Source organism: Mauremys reevesii, linkage group 2, assembly GCF_016161935.1.
Source record: "Mauremys reevesii isolate NIE-2019 linkage group 2, ASM1616193v1, whole genome shotgun sequence".
Taxonomy (NCBI): domain Eukaryota; kingdom Metazoa; phylum Chordata; order Testudines; family Geoemydidae; genus Mauremys; species Mauremys reevesii.
Genome location: NC_052624.1, coordinates 209403547 through 209423558, shown reverse-complemented (window position 1 = coordinate 209423558; position 20012 = coordinate 209403547). Strand labels below are relative to the sequence as shown.

Below are 20012 nucleotides of genomic sequence, written 5' to 3'. Positions count from 1 at the left end.
CACACCAGAGAACTTGAGCTCTTAAGGATGAATTGCCAAAAGAGACAGCAAGCAGAGCAGTAAAAGTCAGGAAGGAAAAGGAGATACTATACAAAAACAGAAAAAAAAATAGGACTATTTAGTCTGGAAAAGAGAAGGGTGAGGGAAGAGATTAAGCAATGAAGGTGTAGTTACAACCGGGAATGCAAATCATGTATTTACTGATTCAAATGGCCAATTGGGTGCATAACTGGCTATTCGTATACAACCTCAGTAATCACACTAGCATATTAGGTGTGCAGTTGTAGACGCATTTTTTGAAATTCATACCTCATGTCACAAATCCCCACCACCACCACCTATGTCTCCTCCTCCGTCCTCTTGTGCTAGCTGACCTTTTATATGGGTGGACTTCTCTTCTGAACATTCAGGCTTGTAGACATCAAACAGTATTTTAAATTTACACACTGTTGTGATTAATTTGAACAAGAGTGTTGTCAGGCTTAAAAAGAACAATAGTATTGTCAGTATTAGGCTTAAAACTTCCAGAAGCTTCATAAAGCGAGCCTTGTAGAATTAGTTTTAAGAAGCAAGCTTTGCAAAAGGAAACAGACTTGTGGTCAAGACACTCTGCTACCAGTTACCACATTATGCTAACTCCTATAAAGTGAGATAAGTTGTACCCCCTCCCTGGGTCCAGCTTGTCTAACCCACATTGACTATATTTGGAATATTCAGCTATTAGACAAACCACAGTCGAGACAATGGGCTATATGGATATAAGTTATCCCCTTGTGCATAACTTATCACATTAAAACAACAATTGGCTACAAGAAAATAAGTAAGCATGAATATACCGCCAACTCTAATCACATTAAAGATCTGACCTAACCTGATTGGTTGACCAGCTTCAAAATACAGTGGTCAGGTAAGAATGTGTAGAGCCTCAGGTGTGCGTGTGTGCACGTCTTGGTCTAGGATGTGGTTCCTTTTGACCATCTGACCCACACCCCCTAAACCGAGGAAACCTGAATCACATTGACTATCTGTACCTGGCCAGTGCAAAGAGCAGTCAACTAAAGGGTAACGTATTCTCGGTAGGGTAAGATTTTAAAGTAAAATAGTCTGGTTGCATGCAGTATAAGGTTACGGAGTAAAGAAGTCTGGGTTGCTCGAGCTGTTTTGATCACAAGTTGTACTGACACTATAATATTAAGAATGGTAGTGTCGGGATAATTTGATTTTAGATTATATTAATGCTGCTGTATTAGAAATAGTAGTAAAAATTTTATACTAGTGTTGTTTAGGAATAGTAGAAAGTTGTTCATCAACTGATAGTATCTTTCTTTGTACTTGTGGTTATTAAGGGTAGGAATAGAATTTATAAGGTTAATAGTTAAATAATAATAGCTTTGCATGTACTCGTGCCTGTCATCAGTAAAACTTGCCACTGTTAAGAATGTTTTTATAGTAATAAGTAGCTAATGTACAATATTACCTGTACTTGTGTTTGTTTACAATTTATATTAATCCTTATTCAATGCTGGTCTTTAGTTTTTATTTTCCTATTCCGTCTGTGTTGCATTTATAGCTGTAAGTCATTAAAAGCCTGTCTTGAGGAATAATCAATAGTTTTAATTTCTTAATACGGACACCACTTAACCTCATTACATCTGTGTTGGGTGGTGGGAAGTAGTGATCACCCAGAGCCCCATTTGGGCCCTGGTGTGTGTCCCCTTCTTCCTATATCTCCGCAACTGTCTTCATAAATATCAGAATAAAAGAACAGCCATAATACAACAGAACTCTACATTAATATAAAATGTCTAAAAATACAACAAGAATGCATGGTAAAAAGTATATTCTAAAGTTCTTGCTAGAAAGTATTTAGTTACCAATAACAATCATCAGGAGCTTGATTTAGCCATGAGGTAAGACAGTGGATATATCTCAGGGCAGCTTGCTCATACCAGCAGAAAGCCTCCCTGGAGGTATATCTGCAATTCTTGCTGCACCAGAGACCCATAACCAGCTAATGCGGCCCCTAAAGTGGCCCAGTGAGGTGGCAAGGTCATGGGATCATGAGGACCTAACTGGTTGGGGTTAGAGTGCAGGAGAAGAATGGGAATAGAATTGTTGGAGTAAGACAGGGGAGTAAGTAAAGAGAGAAACTGAGGGAGAGAAGGTAAAGGAGGGAAGAGAGGAAGAAAAATAATAAGGGTAAGGAGAGATAAGTTGGGCAACTGAAAGGTTGCAGTGGTAGGAGAGATTCAATAAAAACAAAATATATACTCCTGAGAAGGGGTGCAATGTTTAACTCTGCAACAAATATATTCTCAGTGGAGTACTAACATAATAGGCTTTGTATGCAGTGTAGTTGTTGCCATATCAATCCCAGGATATCAGGCAGACAAGGTAGGTGTGGTAATATCTTTTATTGGACCCACTTCTGTTGGAGAACAGAAGTGGGTCCAATAAATGATAGGCTTCATCATTTAAGATTTTGAAAGTTAAATGCAATACAAATGCATTAAGAAAAATACCATTCACTATCTTGTACAATCCACTAATAGAAGAAAGGTGTTTCTATCATTCAAAAAGTGGTGCAATTCAATGTGTTGTGCCATCTACGATAAAGACTAGCAGGGGCAACATGCTTTGGAAAATGCAACACAATAAATTAAACGGTCAAAACATAAATCAGAACTTTATTGCATTCTTAATTTGCATTCCATATGTAACAGTAATAGTATGTAAACACAAACTTATCAAACTTGCAAAAAGTTACATAAGAAAAAATTGAACACTTGGAAACCTTTAATATCTTGTACAGAGATGTGCCAATAGTTTGGTGATAATCTGCTTACAGGAAGTTTGACAATGCCTTTTAATGCTGAATATGTAAACAATAAATAAATGGAGGAATGGTAAGGTGCAAATACCTGCCTGTTTGCACACCATAGTAAATACAAGCACATTAGGACTAGCATATTTGTAATTGTAAGAGGTTTCAGAAAACTAGAGTATTTGATAATGAAAGAGACAAGTTTATTCAGCAGCTGTAAATATTGTGGTCAGCTAGTATTTGTTAAAACTTTGGAAACATTTTAATAAGCAGCAATCAGCATTTATCTGGGATTTAAATACTTTTCTTCTTTTTCCTTTCAGATTCTTCTTTTTCCTTCTCTATTTCTGCAACTTGTGATTCAATATCCTTTGCACTAAAAATCTGAAATGGAACATAGGACAAAGAATTGTATAAAGCGTAACTAATACGGATTCCATCTGCACTTTTTTAATCCATAGATTCAATTACATTTCACAGCTCCAAAATGTACTCCTGATGTGTTGAAAAAAATGTTTCAAAAGCTCCCATCTGAGACACAAATTGACAGAACCAAACTTGTGTGAATTCTTTGAAGTCAAGACATGTGTTTATACAGATCTGCATTTATAAACCTGGCAGGTTAAGAGACTGCCAGGGATGATTATTTTCCTTATAAGTAAATACACAGGCCAGATATGCTCAGATAGCTGTACCGTGAGCTACTCTGCTAACAACTTTAACTTCAACAGCAGAGGGTAATTTAGCATCTATACTGGCACAAACCTAGGCTTCTTCATTACGGACTGCCAATTCTGTCAAATTATGTGTGAGGGTTTCATTTTATTGGGCTGTCCACTAGCAATTTAAATGAGTTTTGTGGACACTCACTCAGACCTCCAGCTGGAACCAAATCCTAACAGGCTCTTACCAGAAATTAAAGGCGAATGGTTTATCTAATATCCCCCTTAGTTCTTTATAAATATGTTGTTACCCAAACCTTCAAATTGGTTACAAGTGTTAGAAATCCATACAACATCATTGAAAGAAAATAGTGAATATAAGAATTAAAGTCATGTTTATGGACTCGGGGGGGAGGGGGGGAATGTCTATGAAAAGTGGTGTTTTCCCATGATGCTCTACCACCCTGGTAACAGAAGAAAGAATACTAAGGGCCACTTTTATCCGTGGCAGAGATGGCCAAACTTACTGACCCTCCTAGCCACATGACAAATCTTCAGAAGTTCAAGAGCCAGGGCGCAAAACTGCTGGGGCTCAGGGCTTTAGTCCTGTGTGAGGCACCTGATGGGGCACGGGGCTTCAGCCTTGCTCCTGCTGAAGCCCCAAGCCCTGGCAGGTGCACTTCACAGGACTGAAGCCCCGAGACCCCCACACTGGGGAAAAGCCTATACTCCCATCACCCATAAGTGGAGAATGGGGGGACTTGGGGTGGCTCCGTGAGCCGCACTTTAACTGTAAAAGAGTCACACATGGCTCATGAGCCACAGTTTGGCCGCCCCAATCTATGAAGTACATGCCCTACTCTTTCAAAGGGTTAGGCAGTGTCCTCATTTCCCCTGCATTCCCAGAGGTAAATGTCCTGGGGAGCTCCTGCTGAGTTGATGCACCTTCACATCCCCTCCACTTCTCCAGGGCTTCATGGCAATAACAGGGTGTCTTTCTTATCAGTCTATCTTTGATAAAGCACATATGTAATTTTGGCTAAACTTCTAGCCAGCTATCTTCTATCAACAATTCCTCATTCAATTCACCCTCAGTATGCAGAATTCACAATAGCAATGTATGAACATAAAGGTTTACTGAACTTGAGTCTACAGGATGTGGGTGTTACTGCAGGAAATGGTGATACATTGCTAAGGGTGTAATGATGAATGCAGATGGTAGAAGATGCGTTTATTTCAAGAGTGCACACACCACCATTTATCTTTATAAGTCAAAATCTTTTGACTATAGTGCCAAGAATTTATTCTAGAGCTGGGCTTCTTTCATTTGGGACTGAGGACTAAATATCATATCTTACTAAAATTCCAGACAACTCAAACAGTTAAAATTGCTTAAAGAGATTACATACACTTATCTATTATGGGGGTAATGTATGCAGAAGAATGGAGTTGTTTATTCCAAAAGAAGGGAAATACTCTATGGAAATCTTATTTTTTATTTGTCATGCCTGGAGTCTGTCTTTTCCACTGTAATAGCAGCTACAAAAGAAGTCACAAAATGTTTGCCAGAAATATTAAATTGCAAAAATGCTTCTTTAGAACTGTACAATAGCAAAATTTACTGAGTCTCGCCATGTAAACTACGTGAAAATGTCTCCCACACACAAGACAGAAAAGTATGTTTTGATATGCTTTCCCAGAACTGTTTCCTGCACTGAATTTTCCCAACACAGCTTCTTATAGTACAATATAAATTATCAGCAGTTACTATATAGCTCAGAGCATCATCAATCTACAGAGACACAACAGAAGTCACATAATATTGTTTTACCAGATGTAGGGACACTTTATACATCCAGTTGAAATGCACAGGTGTAAACTGGTATAATTTTTGTCAAAAGATTCTGCATAGGAATTATCGTTTTATCCTTATGTAATCAATAACTCATACCTGCAGTGGTTGGTTTCTCCTTATTATTGCAAGTTCAATGTTTTTTCCACCAGATTGCACAACCTAGTATACAACAAAAACATCATTACAAGTAAGTTTCAAAATAAAGAAAAACAAGCTTTTCTGAAAGCATTTATTGTATGCATTCTACTGGATTACATACTTCTAGCAAAGCTCTTATTGCTAATTTGATAGCTTCCTTGTCAGTTGCTATAGCTTCTTCTGTGTAATTCTTCTCCAAAAATTCACGCACAGTTTTAGCATTGCGGCCAATTACATTTGCCTGTAGAAGACACACAGTTATGCATCTCACCACGATGTACATTAATTTGTTTTATCTAATCAAACCCATTTGGTCTGCACACATTTCTCAGATGATACTGATTTGGCAATCCCCCACTATCATTATGTAACATGTGATTTGGGTTTTGCAATGTTGGCAGCAAAGACTTTATTTCACTGTTTCCATGTGGAACAGTGCAACATTTTCAAGATTTCCAGGCCTTTACGTTTTTAAGGAAAGATGACAAAGAGCATAATAAACCTTGTTAATCTGAAGCACTTTGAAAACATCGTTAGTGGTCCTAGGTCTTGTAACACCTGAGGACATGAAAATATTAGAACAGTGGTTCTCAAGCTTTTTCACACCAGAACCCCCTTTTCCATAAATTGACCATGCTAGGACTTCCTTGCTGTAACAGGGTAGTCTCCCCATTTAAGGGCCTGGGGCCAGCATTCCTGTGCAATTATCGGACCCATCTGAGAAGGGGCCAGGTGATGCCTATAAATGGAAATAGAAGGCTTGAAAAAATAGTAACAAGCTGTTTTTGAGCAAAACGAGACAAATAAAATTTAAAATAAGGTAGTTTTTAATGACCTGTAACTCATAAGGTTGGACCCACTGTCTTTAAATATCTCTCCTATGTTTTCTTTTGCTCTCATAGTAGATATGGTAATTTTCAGGCCATGGGAAAGTTTAAAAGGAGAGGCGGAGTTTGAAATAGGGCTTTATAATGGAATCTGGTTTCAACATTCACTATGGAGAGGTTATCTCCTCATAATCGGTGACAGCGTACACACAATCACCATGCAATATGTTTGCTGTTGTAAATATTTTAAATTTATTTTCTTATTTTTGCTGTGGGTTCACTAATTCTTTAACTATAAGGCTAAGGGTATATCTATACAGCAATTCAACACCCACAGCTAACTCAGTTCATCTGCCTGGGGACTGTAAAATTGCTGTGCAGATGTTTGGGCTTAGGATGGAGCCCAAGCTCTGGGACCCTGGCTGGGGGGAGAAGCCCAGAGTTCTGGCTCCAGCCTGAGCCCAAACACATACGCAGCAATTTGTAGCCCTGCAACACAAGTCAGCTGACCTGGACCAACCATGGCTGGGCCACAGGTCTTTTATTCCAGTGTAAACGTACCCTAAATTAGCTTTGGTGCTCAAACAACTGTAACTAGCCTGCTGAAAGCATGGAACAGATTCTTTGGTTATGTGACTCCATAGTACAAAATGCAACATCAGACTTCATTGGGATACACTGCCTATGCAAATATTTGCACTAAGATAATACAATTTATGAATTAAGTTGGAGCTTACCTTCCAAGAATGATATGTACCAGATGGGTCTGTCTGATACAATCTGGGACTACCATCATCATCAAAGCCCACAATCAAGGCAGAAATACCAAAAGGTCTGCGTCCATTGCTCTGTGTATAGCGCTATGAACAAGATGTACAGTTTTCACATTTTTACCTTCATGGAATGTTATCCGTCTAGTACACATGAAACAGCATAAAACTGAAAAGGCTCTACACAGCAATTTGACCTATAACTGATTATTATTAACATACTATTGGGAGAATGCAATTCCTAAATATTCTGGGATTAAATTCTACTCTGTGTTATACTTGCACAACCCTAGTGAAGTTGCACAAGAGTAACTGACAGCAGAATGTGGCTTTTAGTGAGAGATAAAGTACACTATGAAATATTCTCAACTAGGCCTAACCTAATTGTAGGAATTTAAAAATAAACATATTGCTTAAATATTTTTACATATGAAGCTATTGCAAACAGAGTGCAGGGTACTGTTATTAGCAGATTTCAACAGACATCTCCCCATAGATTTATGATTGATTAGACTATTCCTAACTGTTCCACTAATATGAAGAAAGAAAGGACATTTTGAGATTAAGGATCTGCATCTATGTGTTACCTTAAATTCAGCTCTTCATACTATCTAGTACTGATCTGAAAAAAGCTTTTTAAAATTTGTTTAATCTATTTTTTGTTATACAATAATATATTTTCATTTCCAAATATCATAGGAAATGTATGAAAGGGACTACAGCACATGAGAGTAGAGCAGGAGCGATATTTGCAGGTGGTCCGTCGAACAGAAAAGCTGATAATGGAAACTATTTTCTTGTGGAAAATACTAGTATTTCTTTTAAACACTATATGCATTCTTAAAAGTCCAGTGACAGAAAATGTAACCAGGCTCCCATTTTTACTGGCAATCTGACACCTGGCTTCTATTTCTACTGCTGTGAAATAGAAGCAGCTTGGTTGCTTTTAAATAGTGTTATCTAAAGGCCCTTATAGAAAACTAACACCACTAAGTAAGATACTTACCTGCTTTAAAGATGCTATATAGCGTGTTATATATTCTACTGTGACTGGATCCTCAACAGTAAGTTTATGGCTTTGACACTCCACACGGGCTCTGTTAATTATTATTCTAGCATCAGCAGTCAGACCTACATAATCATAATTATCAAATATGTTACAACAAAGTGAATATTCATTATCAAATAATACATGTATCATTTATGAAGAAATGTACTATTAAAATAAAGTATTTTCTTTAGTATCAAAAACCAATTTGCTCAAAACCTGACTAACAGAGACAGAAATACAGGATACAAATAGAACACAAGTTGTTCTAAGAAAATAGTGTTTAAAATAAACATTTTTGTAAGAAATGCACATTTCAGAACATGTACCTTTTTAAGATTAAGGAATACTGATTTACTGAGCACTTGCATTAGCAGCAAAAACAAATCACTGTGCCTTAAAGGATATCGACAACGTGAAGTTTAGTGCATTTAAAAAGTGAGTTAAAAAGTAGTTTCTGGTACTACACCTGCCGTGAGCCTCTTTCCAAGTTTTGTGTTTTTACAAACATTACTTTTTTCCCCTCCCTCTTGCTTTGTAAAAGTCATTTTCCTCTGTCTGAGTCTGACTACAGAAGAGAAACTGACCATTCACAAAGTATGGCAAATTGCACAAAAGCAAACAAACTGAGAAGGAAAGAAAAAAAAAATAAAGATGAAAAAACACTGTTCTCTACTTTGTTTAGTTATAATCATCTTCCATGTTACCTGTAACAGTAGTAGGCAAGACATTTTTAGACAGAATCATAGAATATCAGGGTTGGAAGGGACCTCAGGAGGTCATCTAGTCCAACCCCCTGCTCAAAGCAGGACCACTCCCCAGACAGATTTTTACCCCAGTTCCCTAAATGGCCCCCTCAAGGGTTGAACTGACAATCCTGGGTTTAGCAGGCCAATGTTCAAACCAGTGAGCTATCCCTCCCCCAAGCTTGATTTAAGTTGACTGTGTATCTTTAAATTATCAAGTGGGTCAAGTGACAGCCAAAAACTTATTTGTTACACCTTCTTCTAGAATAAAATACACCCTTATGTCCTCTTCAAACTGTCTTTCCACTCTAATCTCTCAAACCTCAATCCTGCAAACACAGTCAATGAGGGTACTTGTGTGCTTAATATTAAACACATGCACAAGTGTTACAGGATCTAATTACATTATACTTCTTTTCTCGTACAAAAAATGATGCAGCAAGGTGGGCACTAAAGAGCTGTTGAGGCAAATGGACATCTTAGGAAGTTCTTGCTGAATCTTCCATAAAAACCCTAGCAGTTTTATTAATTTATCACTTTTTACAACAGTAAGAGCTAGGGCGGGTAAACGACTAATTATGCTCTCTGCGTGTGTGTGTGTATGTACACTCATGCCCGTGCATGTGTTTTGAACATTTAAGGACTCCTAGCTGATCCTTTCCTTTTCCTTCTATTCTGCAGGTACAAGTCTCACCCCTGTTCAGACAGATCCATACATAATTAGCAGAGGCACTCAGGACTAGCAGAAGCAGGCTGTAGAAGCTACAGTAGCCCTAAAATAAACAAGGAAGGGAGAGCTGAAAGGAGCATCACCACAGCCCCAAAAGAGGAGTTCTAGGGGTCTCTCTATGGTCCCCTCTCTTTTCTCTCCCTGCAAGCAGTAATAAGGAAGGAATGGGAAACTGCAAACGCGTAAACAAACCGCTGAGGAGTTCTTCCCCCAACCTTTTCTGAAGGGGGATGTTTGTCTAAATGCCCCCCAAGCTACTCCTTGGGTGGGTGGGGGCAGCAGGTGTTCACAAGTGCTCCTTCCCCCCAACACCAGTTGCCTGGGAGGGTATTTCTTTCCCTACCCTCAGAAAGTGATTCCAGGGGCAGACACAGTGAAGAAGAATGGGATAGGTGTGCTTTTCCAGTCCCATAATGTCTTTCCCATATTTGTGGGTTTTTCCCCAATATTACCCCAATTTCTTTTTCTGGGGATGGAGTCACAGGTACAGTGTTCTCTTCTCTCTTGGTCTGTTTAAGGCTATTGAAGCCAGTCTACAGGCAGCTTGCTGCTCCAACTGGCCCCATCACTGCTAATGATCTACATATCTACCTGAGCAAGAGGGAAAAAAAGGAAAGGGTCAATCAAAAATCCCTAAATGTTCAGAATTTTCTAAGAGACCAAATTATTTCCCACCAGCCACAGAAAAAAACCCACTCCCTTAGGCAGTGATTTCTGGTCACTACATTCAAACCTATGATGTAAAAGCAAAAGCCTTACCAGTATCCTGAACTATCCTGACCTCCTCAGTAATATTTTTTCTTAAATCCAGGAACAGGTCTTTAAAGGCCTCTTGCACAACATATATCTGCAATAAGATGCTTCATAGAGCAATAACTCTATAACCAATACCTGCAAAAGCCATGCAGACATGATCATCAAGTGCACAAATCTTTCTCACAGTTCTTTCTTCCTGAAGTTTGGCAACAGACTTTCTCTCTACCCCCAATACAACTATGTCCAGCCCTCGAATTCCAACCTGTTAAGTCATCATAAAAAAATAAATAAACTTTAGAAACAGAAATGTTTTCATCATTAACAATATAATGAAGATATTATGGTACTTAGGGTAAGAATGACCCTTTACATTTAAGTCCCCAAGCTATGATAATGAAATTATGTATATGGCTAATTCTTTGCAGAATAAGAGCCTTAGACTGTTACAGTCTCCACAGTGATGGTACTCAGTAAGTAATAAACAATAATATTTGACCCTCTGCTAGAAATGAAAATGGTAAGGTGGCTATGCTGCCATACTGAGAAGCTGTGGATGTCTTATTTATTATTTGAATTGCAGTAGCACCTGGGAGTCCCAGTCACAGACTAGCATCTCACTGTAGTAGGTGCTGTACAATCCGAGAACAAAAAGACAATCACTGCCCAAAGAATTTACAATCTAAGTATAAAACAAGTTACAAGAGGTGAATACAGTCAGACAGATAGAAGAGCAGAAGGAACCAGTGAGGTAATATTGGGCAGCATAATAGCCTGTGGTATCAGCATGCCAGCTGCCTAACTGATGTCAAGGTTTTTTTGTAGGCATCATGGCAAAGGAGAATTTTAAGGAGGGTTTTTTAAAAGGATAAAGATGTACTTTGTGGATGTTTACAGGAAGCTCCAACCACGCGTAAGGGGCAGAATGGGAGAGATGGGCAACAAAAGCTGATATTATTGTAATAGCGGAGACAATTTTCAACATCTCAATAGTGTATGAGAACTTTGTTTCTATCTTTCTTTTATTTATTACTTGGTATTTTCTACCCATTCTAATCAGAACTTATTCCCTGGATGACTGAATTACTGTCAGACTTCAAAGTGCTCTAAATACTCTCGAGGGCATTCTGCACCAAAAAATTAAAAATTCTGCGTGCAATAATAAAAATAATAAATAAGAAAATAAGAAAAATAAAATTGTGCAAGTTTTATTTGTCAATAAATAAATGCAGAGGCTCCAGCACAGCAGTGGGGAACACAGGCCACTGACTGCACGAAGGTGAGAGATTACTCTGCAGCCTCCACACTCCTCACCCCCGGGACACAGACTCAGTGGTGAGGCTGCACCCGAACCTGACACAGCACAAGGCCTGGGCCTGCCCCAGAAATACCCTAGGGTCCTGTCCCTTTGCGCCAGGTGCAGGGCAGGCAGGCTCAACCAGGCAGGATCCAAGTGTGGAGGGGCTCAGTGTAAGGGGATCCAGGTGTGGGGTGAGAGGATTCTCTGTGGACAATCTGGGTGCAGGCAGCTCAGTGTGGGGGGGGGTTAGGTGTGGGGGGATTTGGATGCACAGAGGTTTGTTGGGGTGGTTCCAGGTGCAGGGGCAATGGGACTCTGCAGGGACTTCCAGATGAAAGTGGTTGGGGCTCAGCAGAGGGGTCTGGGTGTGGGGGTCTCAGCAGGGGAGTCCTGGTGCTGCGGGAGTGGGGCTTGGTGGGGTGGGGTCTGGGTGCAGCTAGTTGGGGGTCGGTAGGGTGGGGGTCTGAGTGCAGCTAGTTGGGGGTTGGTGGGGTAAGGGTCTGGACGTGGGGGCTCCGGGAGGTGGGGCACCTCAGAGTGGGGGGTTGAGTGCAGGGAGCTCAGTGGGGTGGTGGTCTGGGTGCAGGGATGGGGGTCCAGAGGCAGGGGGTCTGGGTGCAGGGGCCCCAAATGCAGGGGTTGAAGTTCAATGGGTTGGGGCTCAGGTATGGAGGGCTAGGGAGGTTCTGGGTGAGGCTTGGTGGAGGTGTCTGGGTATGGAAGGTCCGGAGAGGGCTTTGAAGCGTAGCCCGGAGCTGGAGCGTGGAGCAGCTCTGGAGCAGCAGAGCTGCAGGTTTTTGCCTGGAGCTGGAGCAGAGCCAGAGCACAGCTCCAAAGCCCTGGGTCCGGATGGGGGAGCAGCTCCCTGTACAGTGATCCCTCCACCCACAGCTGAGGAGCAATGGGGGCAGGAAGCAGGGGAGGATGCTGAACTTCCTGCAGCTGGGAGAGGCTTCTGGGGGTGGGTCTGACACAGCCCCAGCCACTTCTTGCAGGGGAAGAGAAAATCCCGTTCTCTACTGCTTCCAGCCCGGCCGGGACTAGCAGATGATCCCGGCTCAGGGTAGGAGCCATTAGCTGGGGTGTCTGCAGCCCTGTGGTGATTTACCGCTCTGGGTGCCTGAAATGATATACCCGAGCAGCTAGGGAGTGGTGTGTGACTGCTCTTGCAGCTTCCCTTTGCTTCCCTGTCAGAAAATCACTTTTCTGCGGGAAAGCAAAGATATCTGCGGGGAAATGAATTCTGCACATGTGCAGTGGTGCAGAATTCCTCCAGGAGTATCTAAAGGTGAAAATGAATTGAAGATACAGTAGGGTGTGCAGAGGAACAGAGTTTAGGAGCTGCTAGGTCCCAAGACAGAATCAGATTGCTCACAGACATCCACTCCTCCAAGACAGAGCTTCCAAAAAACAGTACCACTACCTCGGCAGGGGAGGACAAACAAACAGAAGGAATATTCTCTCCTCCAAAAAAAAAAAAAGAAAGAAAGAAAGGAGGTGGGGTGGCGAAAGACAAGCAGAAATCATGGAGATGCCTCAATCCCAGAAGGAAGCTCCCGTCTCCCACTGGCACCTAAGAAAAGCACCTCAGAGTGCAAAGTACCCCAAACCTCATGACCCTTACATTATACAACTTACTAACTAGTGACAAGCATTCCAATATCATCCCCCTATCACTCTCCCAAAACTAAACCTTTACTGTATTCTAACCAATGATAAGCTTCCCCTGACATTTTGTGTCACCCTTAGACACAAATATAGGTCAACTTCACGTGAGGTAAAAGGTCACAATATCAAATGTTGGAAGCATTACACAAATATGAAGATATAAGCTGGAGTTTTAGAATGTTTAGGAAAGATATACCCAGTGGTCTCATACCTTCACTGCATCTTAAAAATGCCTATCCTTTAAAAGGTGACAGTATGTCCATCAATTCTATTTGTTGCAGCTTCCCAAGACATTTTAATTAGTCCGGGAGTTTTCTATAGATGATTTCTTATGACATTTCCATCTTTTCCACATTACGTCTTTTATTCTTGATTTTAAGGTCCCAGTCCTGCAAATTATTCTATGCAAGCAGACCGCTGCATCCATGTCAGTGAGGTCTACTTGTGCACAACTTCTTGCAGGATTAAGAACTGCGTGTGTGTGCGTGTGCGTGCAATTTTCTAAACATTGGGAGATAAAAAAGGATTCTATTTTGATATAGATGTTTGGGTCACAAAAAGGTTTTCCTCTACAAATCTAAAAAATTATTAAAGCGCAGTTATGATAAAAAATGATTACATTAAAGGTCATCTTCTTCAGTTATATCTATTTACATTATTTATAAAAATACTACTTTTTTTACTCCTGCTAGCACAGCTGAGTCATTATAGGTGTGCAAGTAACCTGGGAATGATCCCACCTTGCCATCCACATCAACAAAATTACTAATCAAGCTCTAATTGTAGAATTTTTATACTGGTGATAATATGATACCCAGAAAGAACCCAACTTGACTTTCAGACTAAACTTCCAGAGCTGGCAATAAGAAAAATAATTGTTTTACTTGTAAGCTGAGCTAATACTAGATGGAAGTGCACGAGAGACAGAATTACAGAATGTCACAATGGTAGTTTTACAGAATAACTGTTCAGAGTAGAACCATACTTTAAATTTTCTTATAGAACAGATCTAAACATGGGGTTAGCAGAAAAAAAATTGCAGTTTCTTTAAACAAAGTACACACTAAAATCAGCCCACTTATTTTTTTCCACGTTTTTTAACTAAATTTTTTTGTACGGTGGTTAAAACGTGTGACGTGGTTCTACAACGTAGCCTTATTACACCTTAATGCACACGTGCAACCTGAAAACTACAAGTTCTAACATGCAATTTTCTATCTTGACGCAAGTGGCAACAGGTCAGATTGTACATAGTGAAGGTCTATTTGGGAGTATGCCATAGGATGGCTGTCTCTTTTAGAGCTTGACTTCTCTGTGACCTTTCTGCATGACCACATCTAGCCCTGTAAGGCCTGGTCGGGGGGGAGGGGCGGAACGAAGGGGAATCGATCTAAGATGCACAACTTCAGCTACGAGAATAGCGTAGCTGAAGTCGACATATCTTAGATCGACTTAGACTGACTTACTTCACGTCCTCGCGACGCAGGATTGACAGCCACCGCTCCCCCGTCAACTCCGCTTCCACCTCTCGCCCTAGTGGAGTTCCGGAGTCAATGGGGAGCACATTCGGGGATTGATGTATCGCGTCTAGACGAGACACGATACATCGATCCCCGATAGATCGATCACTACCCGCCGATCCAGCAGGTAGTGTAGACATACTCTAAGTGCGTAAGCAGTTCCTTTTAGGCAGTCATGAACTAGGCAAGGAGTCACCTATTCTGTGAGTGGGATACCTGAATCAATATTTTCTTGTCATTACCTAAGCCTGCATCTCCTGTATGTCTATATGCTCAATACCAAAACACAGATCAAGCTAGAGGATAGTGTGCTACAACCAATCAACCCTGCAGGCCACACCTTTGCGTATTACAGACAACCCAGCTGTCTGCTCTGCTTTATGCATATTTGGAATGCCACTTGGGCTCCTGGCAAATTGCTCACATGGGTCCCACAGCTAGACAGTTTGGGCATCTCCTAGTTTACTACACCTGTAGAGGCACTTTCCTTCATTTTTTAGTGGGGGTCGGTGCTGTGATGTTACTGGCTTCTATTAAAAAGCTCTCCCTTTCTGTAGCAAACCAACCAGGGCTGGTATCATGAGCTCTGGGGAAAATCTGATGGAGAGAGGCCTTTGCTGTTTGTTTTTTTAAAATGGCACAAGACTCCTGAAGGTAAATGTCACTTTGAAACACACCAAAACAATATCCTCCATCCCGAGCAGGATGGTGAGACTTAATACCCAAAGCCAGGAGGGAGCCTCCAGTTCCTTTCTCCTCAGGGTTTGGGGCAGTCTCTTGGTATGTACTTGGGGCAGTCGGTCACACCAATGTGTGCGTCGTGTCGTTCCAATGGGCATACAAAACCATAACTCCCCCTGACAAGGGAGTCTCTCTCTAGCCCAGTCCCACCCCATGGGGGAGTCTCTCCCTCTGCTGGCCCCTGGAAGAGTCTCCTCTATCCCAGCCCCTATGAGGGAATGTCTCCTTATCCCAGCCCCGCATGGAGGGGTCTCTTTGGGGGAGGAGAGTCTCTCTTTTCTCCAGCCCCGCCCCATGGGGGTCTCTCCCTATCACACCCCGAGGAGATGGGGAGCCTCCTTTCCTTCCCCTCCTCTCCCTCCCCTCCGGGGGCCGGTCAGTGCCAGGGACTGTCTCTTCCCTGCTGGAAGGCGCAGGGGAGGCAGGGCGGGCGTTGCCGGGGTGGGGGACCGGCTGCACCGGGCGCACTCACAGCCGTGGAGCCCTTCTTCACGGCCTCCTGGGCGTACTCCACTTGGAAGAGGTGCCCGTCCGGGGAGAACACGGTGATGGCGCGGTCATAGCGGGCAGCCATGCTCCTCCTGCGGCGCGCTGGGGACGCCCAGCCGCAGCTCCCGCTCCGGCTCCGCGCACCTGCTGCGGCGGGCGAGAGACCCCTCCCTGCCTGCCGGGCTGGCTGGCTGCTGTTCCGGAGCCGGCCGGCAGGCGGCCGCCTAGGGAGCGCGCCAGCCGCCGGGAGAGCTCTCCTCGCCCACAGGCCTGGATCGCCAAGGGCCCCCAGGCATTCGGGGCTGCACGAACCAGCCCAGCAAACACTGGCGGGGGGGAGACTAGAAACGAGTGTCGCCTCGTTACAAGTGGACGCATGTAGTCATGGGACAAAAGCTGCTGGGGAGCTAGAGGCTGCAGGGTTGTTGGAGTGCGGCTGGCCCCAGGAGAGCAGAGAGCCAGGGAACAGCTTTGATTGGTCACCCCAGGAAGAGCCCTGGGCACCCTGAAGGCTTGGCTTGCTCTCCAGCCAGAGGGCCAATGTTGAAAGCTATCACCTGACCAACTTCGGCTCCTCATTAGAGTGATATTCAGCAGCTGTTCTGTTCCTTTTTAACTCTAGAGTCTCCCTCCCCACTAAAAAAGTCTATTCCTCTGTAGTCCCATGGAGTTAAGAAATGTATCCACAGTTCCCCACCGCAATGCTCCTGTCAGTAGCTTTCCCATATGCACAAGTACGATATACAAGCAAACACCTCCTCCCACCATTCCCAAAACATACTGTCACTACCCCAGTCCTCCAGTTGGAACTGCAGAGTCAGAGCCCCATGCCCACCGGGAACCTTGTTTTTCCAGTTGTAGGAATGAGGCCAATATTTGCATTTTGTATTAACACTTTGATAGTGTTACTTGAAAATCTGCAAACAAGGGTACCAGACTGGGACTCAGGAGACTTTGGTTCAATTCCTGTGTCTCCCACTGGCCTGCTTGGTGACCTTCAACAGGTCACTTCACTTCTCGGTGCCTCGATTTCTCCACCTGTGAAATGGGGATAATGATACTGACCTATCTTGTAAAGCACTTTGAGATCTAAAGATAAAAAGCGCTATATTATTATTTTAAAGGAGACATTGCTTGAAAAGAAACAATATTTAAAGAAATACAGCTTGTTTGTGTATGGCATCTTTTAGAAAGCACAACATTTCACCTGCTTGCATATTAGAAGTACTTATGCAGTTCAGGCCGGAAACTTGGGCCAGAGAAAGGAAAAGAGAATTTTGTAAATATTCTAGCTATTTTTTACTAACTTTGGCCCTGATCCTGCAAACACTTATGCCTGAGCTTAACTTCACTACCATTGAAAACAGGACTACAGCTAGCAGTAAAGTTAAGCACAGGCATAAGTGCTTGCATTTTCAGAATCTTTGACTTCAGTCCTACAATGAATCCTGAGGGTGGTGCTGGAGTTCTTTTGGCCAGGACTGCACTGGGTCCCTGCAGGGGTACTCCACCTACCCCTGGAGGAGGGCGGGCAGGGCCTGAAGTGCCTCCGCACTCAGGTCCACGTCTTCCGCCTCCAGGCACTGCAGAGGCTCCTTTATGGTGCGGGTAGTCCGGCGTGGAGAGCCCTGGAGCACGCCTTCCTGCGCCGCTTCCGAGGGCTCCAATACGACCGGCAGCTCCTTTATCTCGATCCGAGGGGTCTTCCGCGAGACCTCTCCGGGCTGCCGGTCTTCTACCAGGACCTCCTCCGGATCTGGAAGCTGTTCTCTGCGACCAGGTCCGTGGCGGCCACCGAGGGGGCAGATCTCCTTGCGGAGCCCCTGCTACACAACCCCCAGCTCCGTGTGCAGGTGGCGGAGTCCCCCGCGGTGCGCCAGAGGTTGGTCCTGGCGGAAGCTACCAGGGTCGGAGACCTCCTGGACTACGACCGGGGAGACTGGCTGGATCCCCTGACGCTGGCTCGGCGGATGGGGCTCTCCAGACCGTGTACTCCCTCGCGCGTACTTCAGGAGGTGAGGGCCGCTTTGCCGCCCGCTGCTCGGGCCTACCTCGACCGGGTCCTGCGTGAGGGCACGCCCCGCCCACCCCCCTCCCCGGGCCCTCCGGACCTTTTAATCGGGCCCCTGCCCCGTAGACCCGACCGGCCCCCCCGCCCCTTCTCCGCAAGCCGGCTGCACGATCTGCAGCCGGTCCGTTTTCAAACCGCGCCAAGGAAACAACTCTACGCGCTCGTGCTCCATACCATTCACTTCCTCACCCTCGTGTCCCGCCCCGACACCAAGTGGCGGGACCTCTTGCCACCTGTGGCGGGTGAGGAGCCCCGGTGGGCCAGCCTGTATTCCACCCTGGTCCCGAGGCCCGCCGGGGATATCAGCTGGCGGCTCCTTCATGGGGCCGTGAGCACGGGCGTGTACTTGGCGCGGTTCACCCCTGTCCCGGACACCTGCCCCTTCTGCAGCGTGAGGGAGACCCTGGCGCATGTCTACCTAGAGTGCGCCAGGTTGCAGCCCCTATACCGGCTCCTCACTGACATTCTGTTACGTTTCTGGCTGCACTTTTCCCCTCACCTCCTTATCCGTGCACTCCCTATCCGTGGCCCCACAAAGTCGCGGGACCTCCTGGTCAACCTCCTCCTCGCCCTGGCTAAAAAGGCCATCCACGCAACCAGGGAGAGGAGGTTGGCCGACGGAGACTCCTGCGACTGTGGGGCTTGTTTCCGGTCCCTCGTCTGCTCACGTCTCCGGGCGGAGTTCCTCTGGGCGGCGTCCGCTGGCTCCCTTGACGCCTTCGAGGGGCAGTGGGCGCTGTCCAGGGTTCTCTGCTCGGTATCCCCGTCAGGATCCCTTCTTATGACCCTTTGACCACACTCCTGTCCCTGTTCTTTTATTAGTTGTCCCCCGCAATTAGTGGGTTTCTGAGGCCCTGTGGTACCTCCCCTTAGGCTGGGGGGGGGGTTCCGTTAGCATGGGGCGGGCTTTGCCCGCCCCGTTTCCCGGAAACCCAATAGATACAATGAATCCTGTGCCCTGGTGGAGTCCCGTTGACTTAAATTACTTCATCCTCATGCCATCTCATCACTTGCTGGATTGGACCAAATGGGCAGGGTATCACAGGCTAGGTCAAGGACAAGGGGCACAGCACTGATTTTGATGGGATATGATTATGCTACATAAGTCTTTTTTGGTTCCTTTTTAAAGCTTGTTACATGTTAATATATTGCACTTCTAGATTCAGGTTGAGAGTGAACCTTTGGATATTGTGTATAGGGAGGGCTGAGAAGGAAAGGATCCCTGTTATAATCCTTCATAAACTCCCCTATTTTCAGTCACTTATAACTAATTATAACATTTTATACCCTAATTATGCAATTTTATCCATCTGTGCAGATCTGATTGCAGGATCAGATTCATAATAATTAATACTGAGACTGTTTTATAAATAAATAATGAAAATGGGAAATAAAGTGATCTACGGACTTCTAAAGTGGAAAATAATAAATGTACGTTCAGTATTTCAAGATTTTAGTTACAGAGCAGGATTTTCTAAAGTGCTTTCAAGAACAGTAATACTCAAAGCATATCTGCAGAATTATGAATACTGTATATTGTTTCTTTTCTTTTCTATGCTTTTTTTTTGTCACCAAGGCACTATATAAGAGAAATGGCACCATGATTATTCATGCTGACAAAACCAACTCTGCAATCTATTTTTGGTCAAACATAGCTATGTATTCTTTGTTTTTGTGTTTCATTGTACCATTTATTACTGGTCATTTATTATCAAATTAAATAGATGTATTGAAGATCCTCTCCTAAAAATAATATATGGTGATTCTGAGATTGTAGTGTATAAATAAATTAAGTTCCATAACCAAAGAGCACAGTGTGAAAATACCCGTAATACTATACAGCTCTTATTATCCTTCTGAGATGAAAATA

The 20012-nt window shown here is 43.7% G+C and overlaps 1 protein-coding gene across 1 annotated transcript; it reads right to left on the bottom strand.

Moving 5' to 3' along the window:
• Positions 1 to 2669: 2669 nt before the first annotated feature.
• PSMA8 (proteasome 20S subunit alpha 8) lies at positions 2670 to 16640 on the bottom strand. The gene is made up of 7 exons (XM_039521613.1): positions 16055 to 16640; positions 10492 to 10618; positions 8083 to 8207; positions 7044 to 7166; positions 5601 to 5720; positions 5438 to 5500; positions 2670 to 3208 (listed from the first exon to the last, which is right to left on the bottom strand). Exons 1-7 carry the CDS (start codon positions 16154 to 16156, stop codon positions 3119 to 3121), a joined length of 750 nt encoding a protein of 249 aa, XP_039377547.1. The 5' UTR covers positions 16157 to 16640; the 3' UTR covers positions 2670 to 3118.
• Positions 16641 to 20012: the final 3372 nt, after the last annotated feature.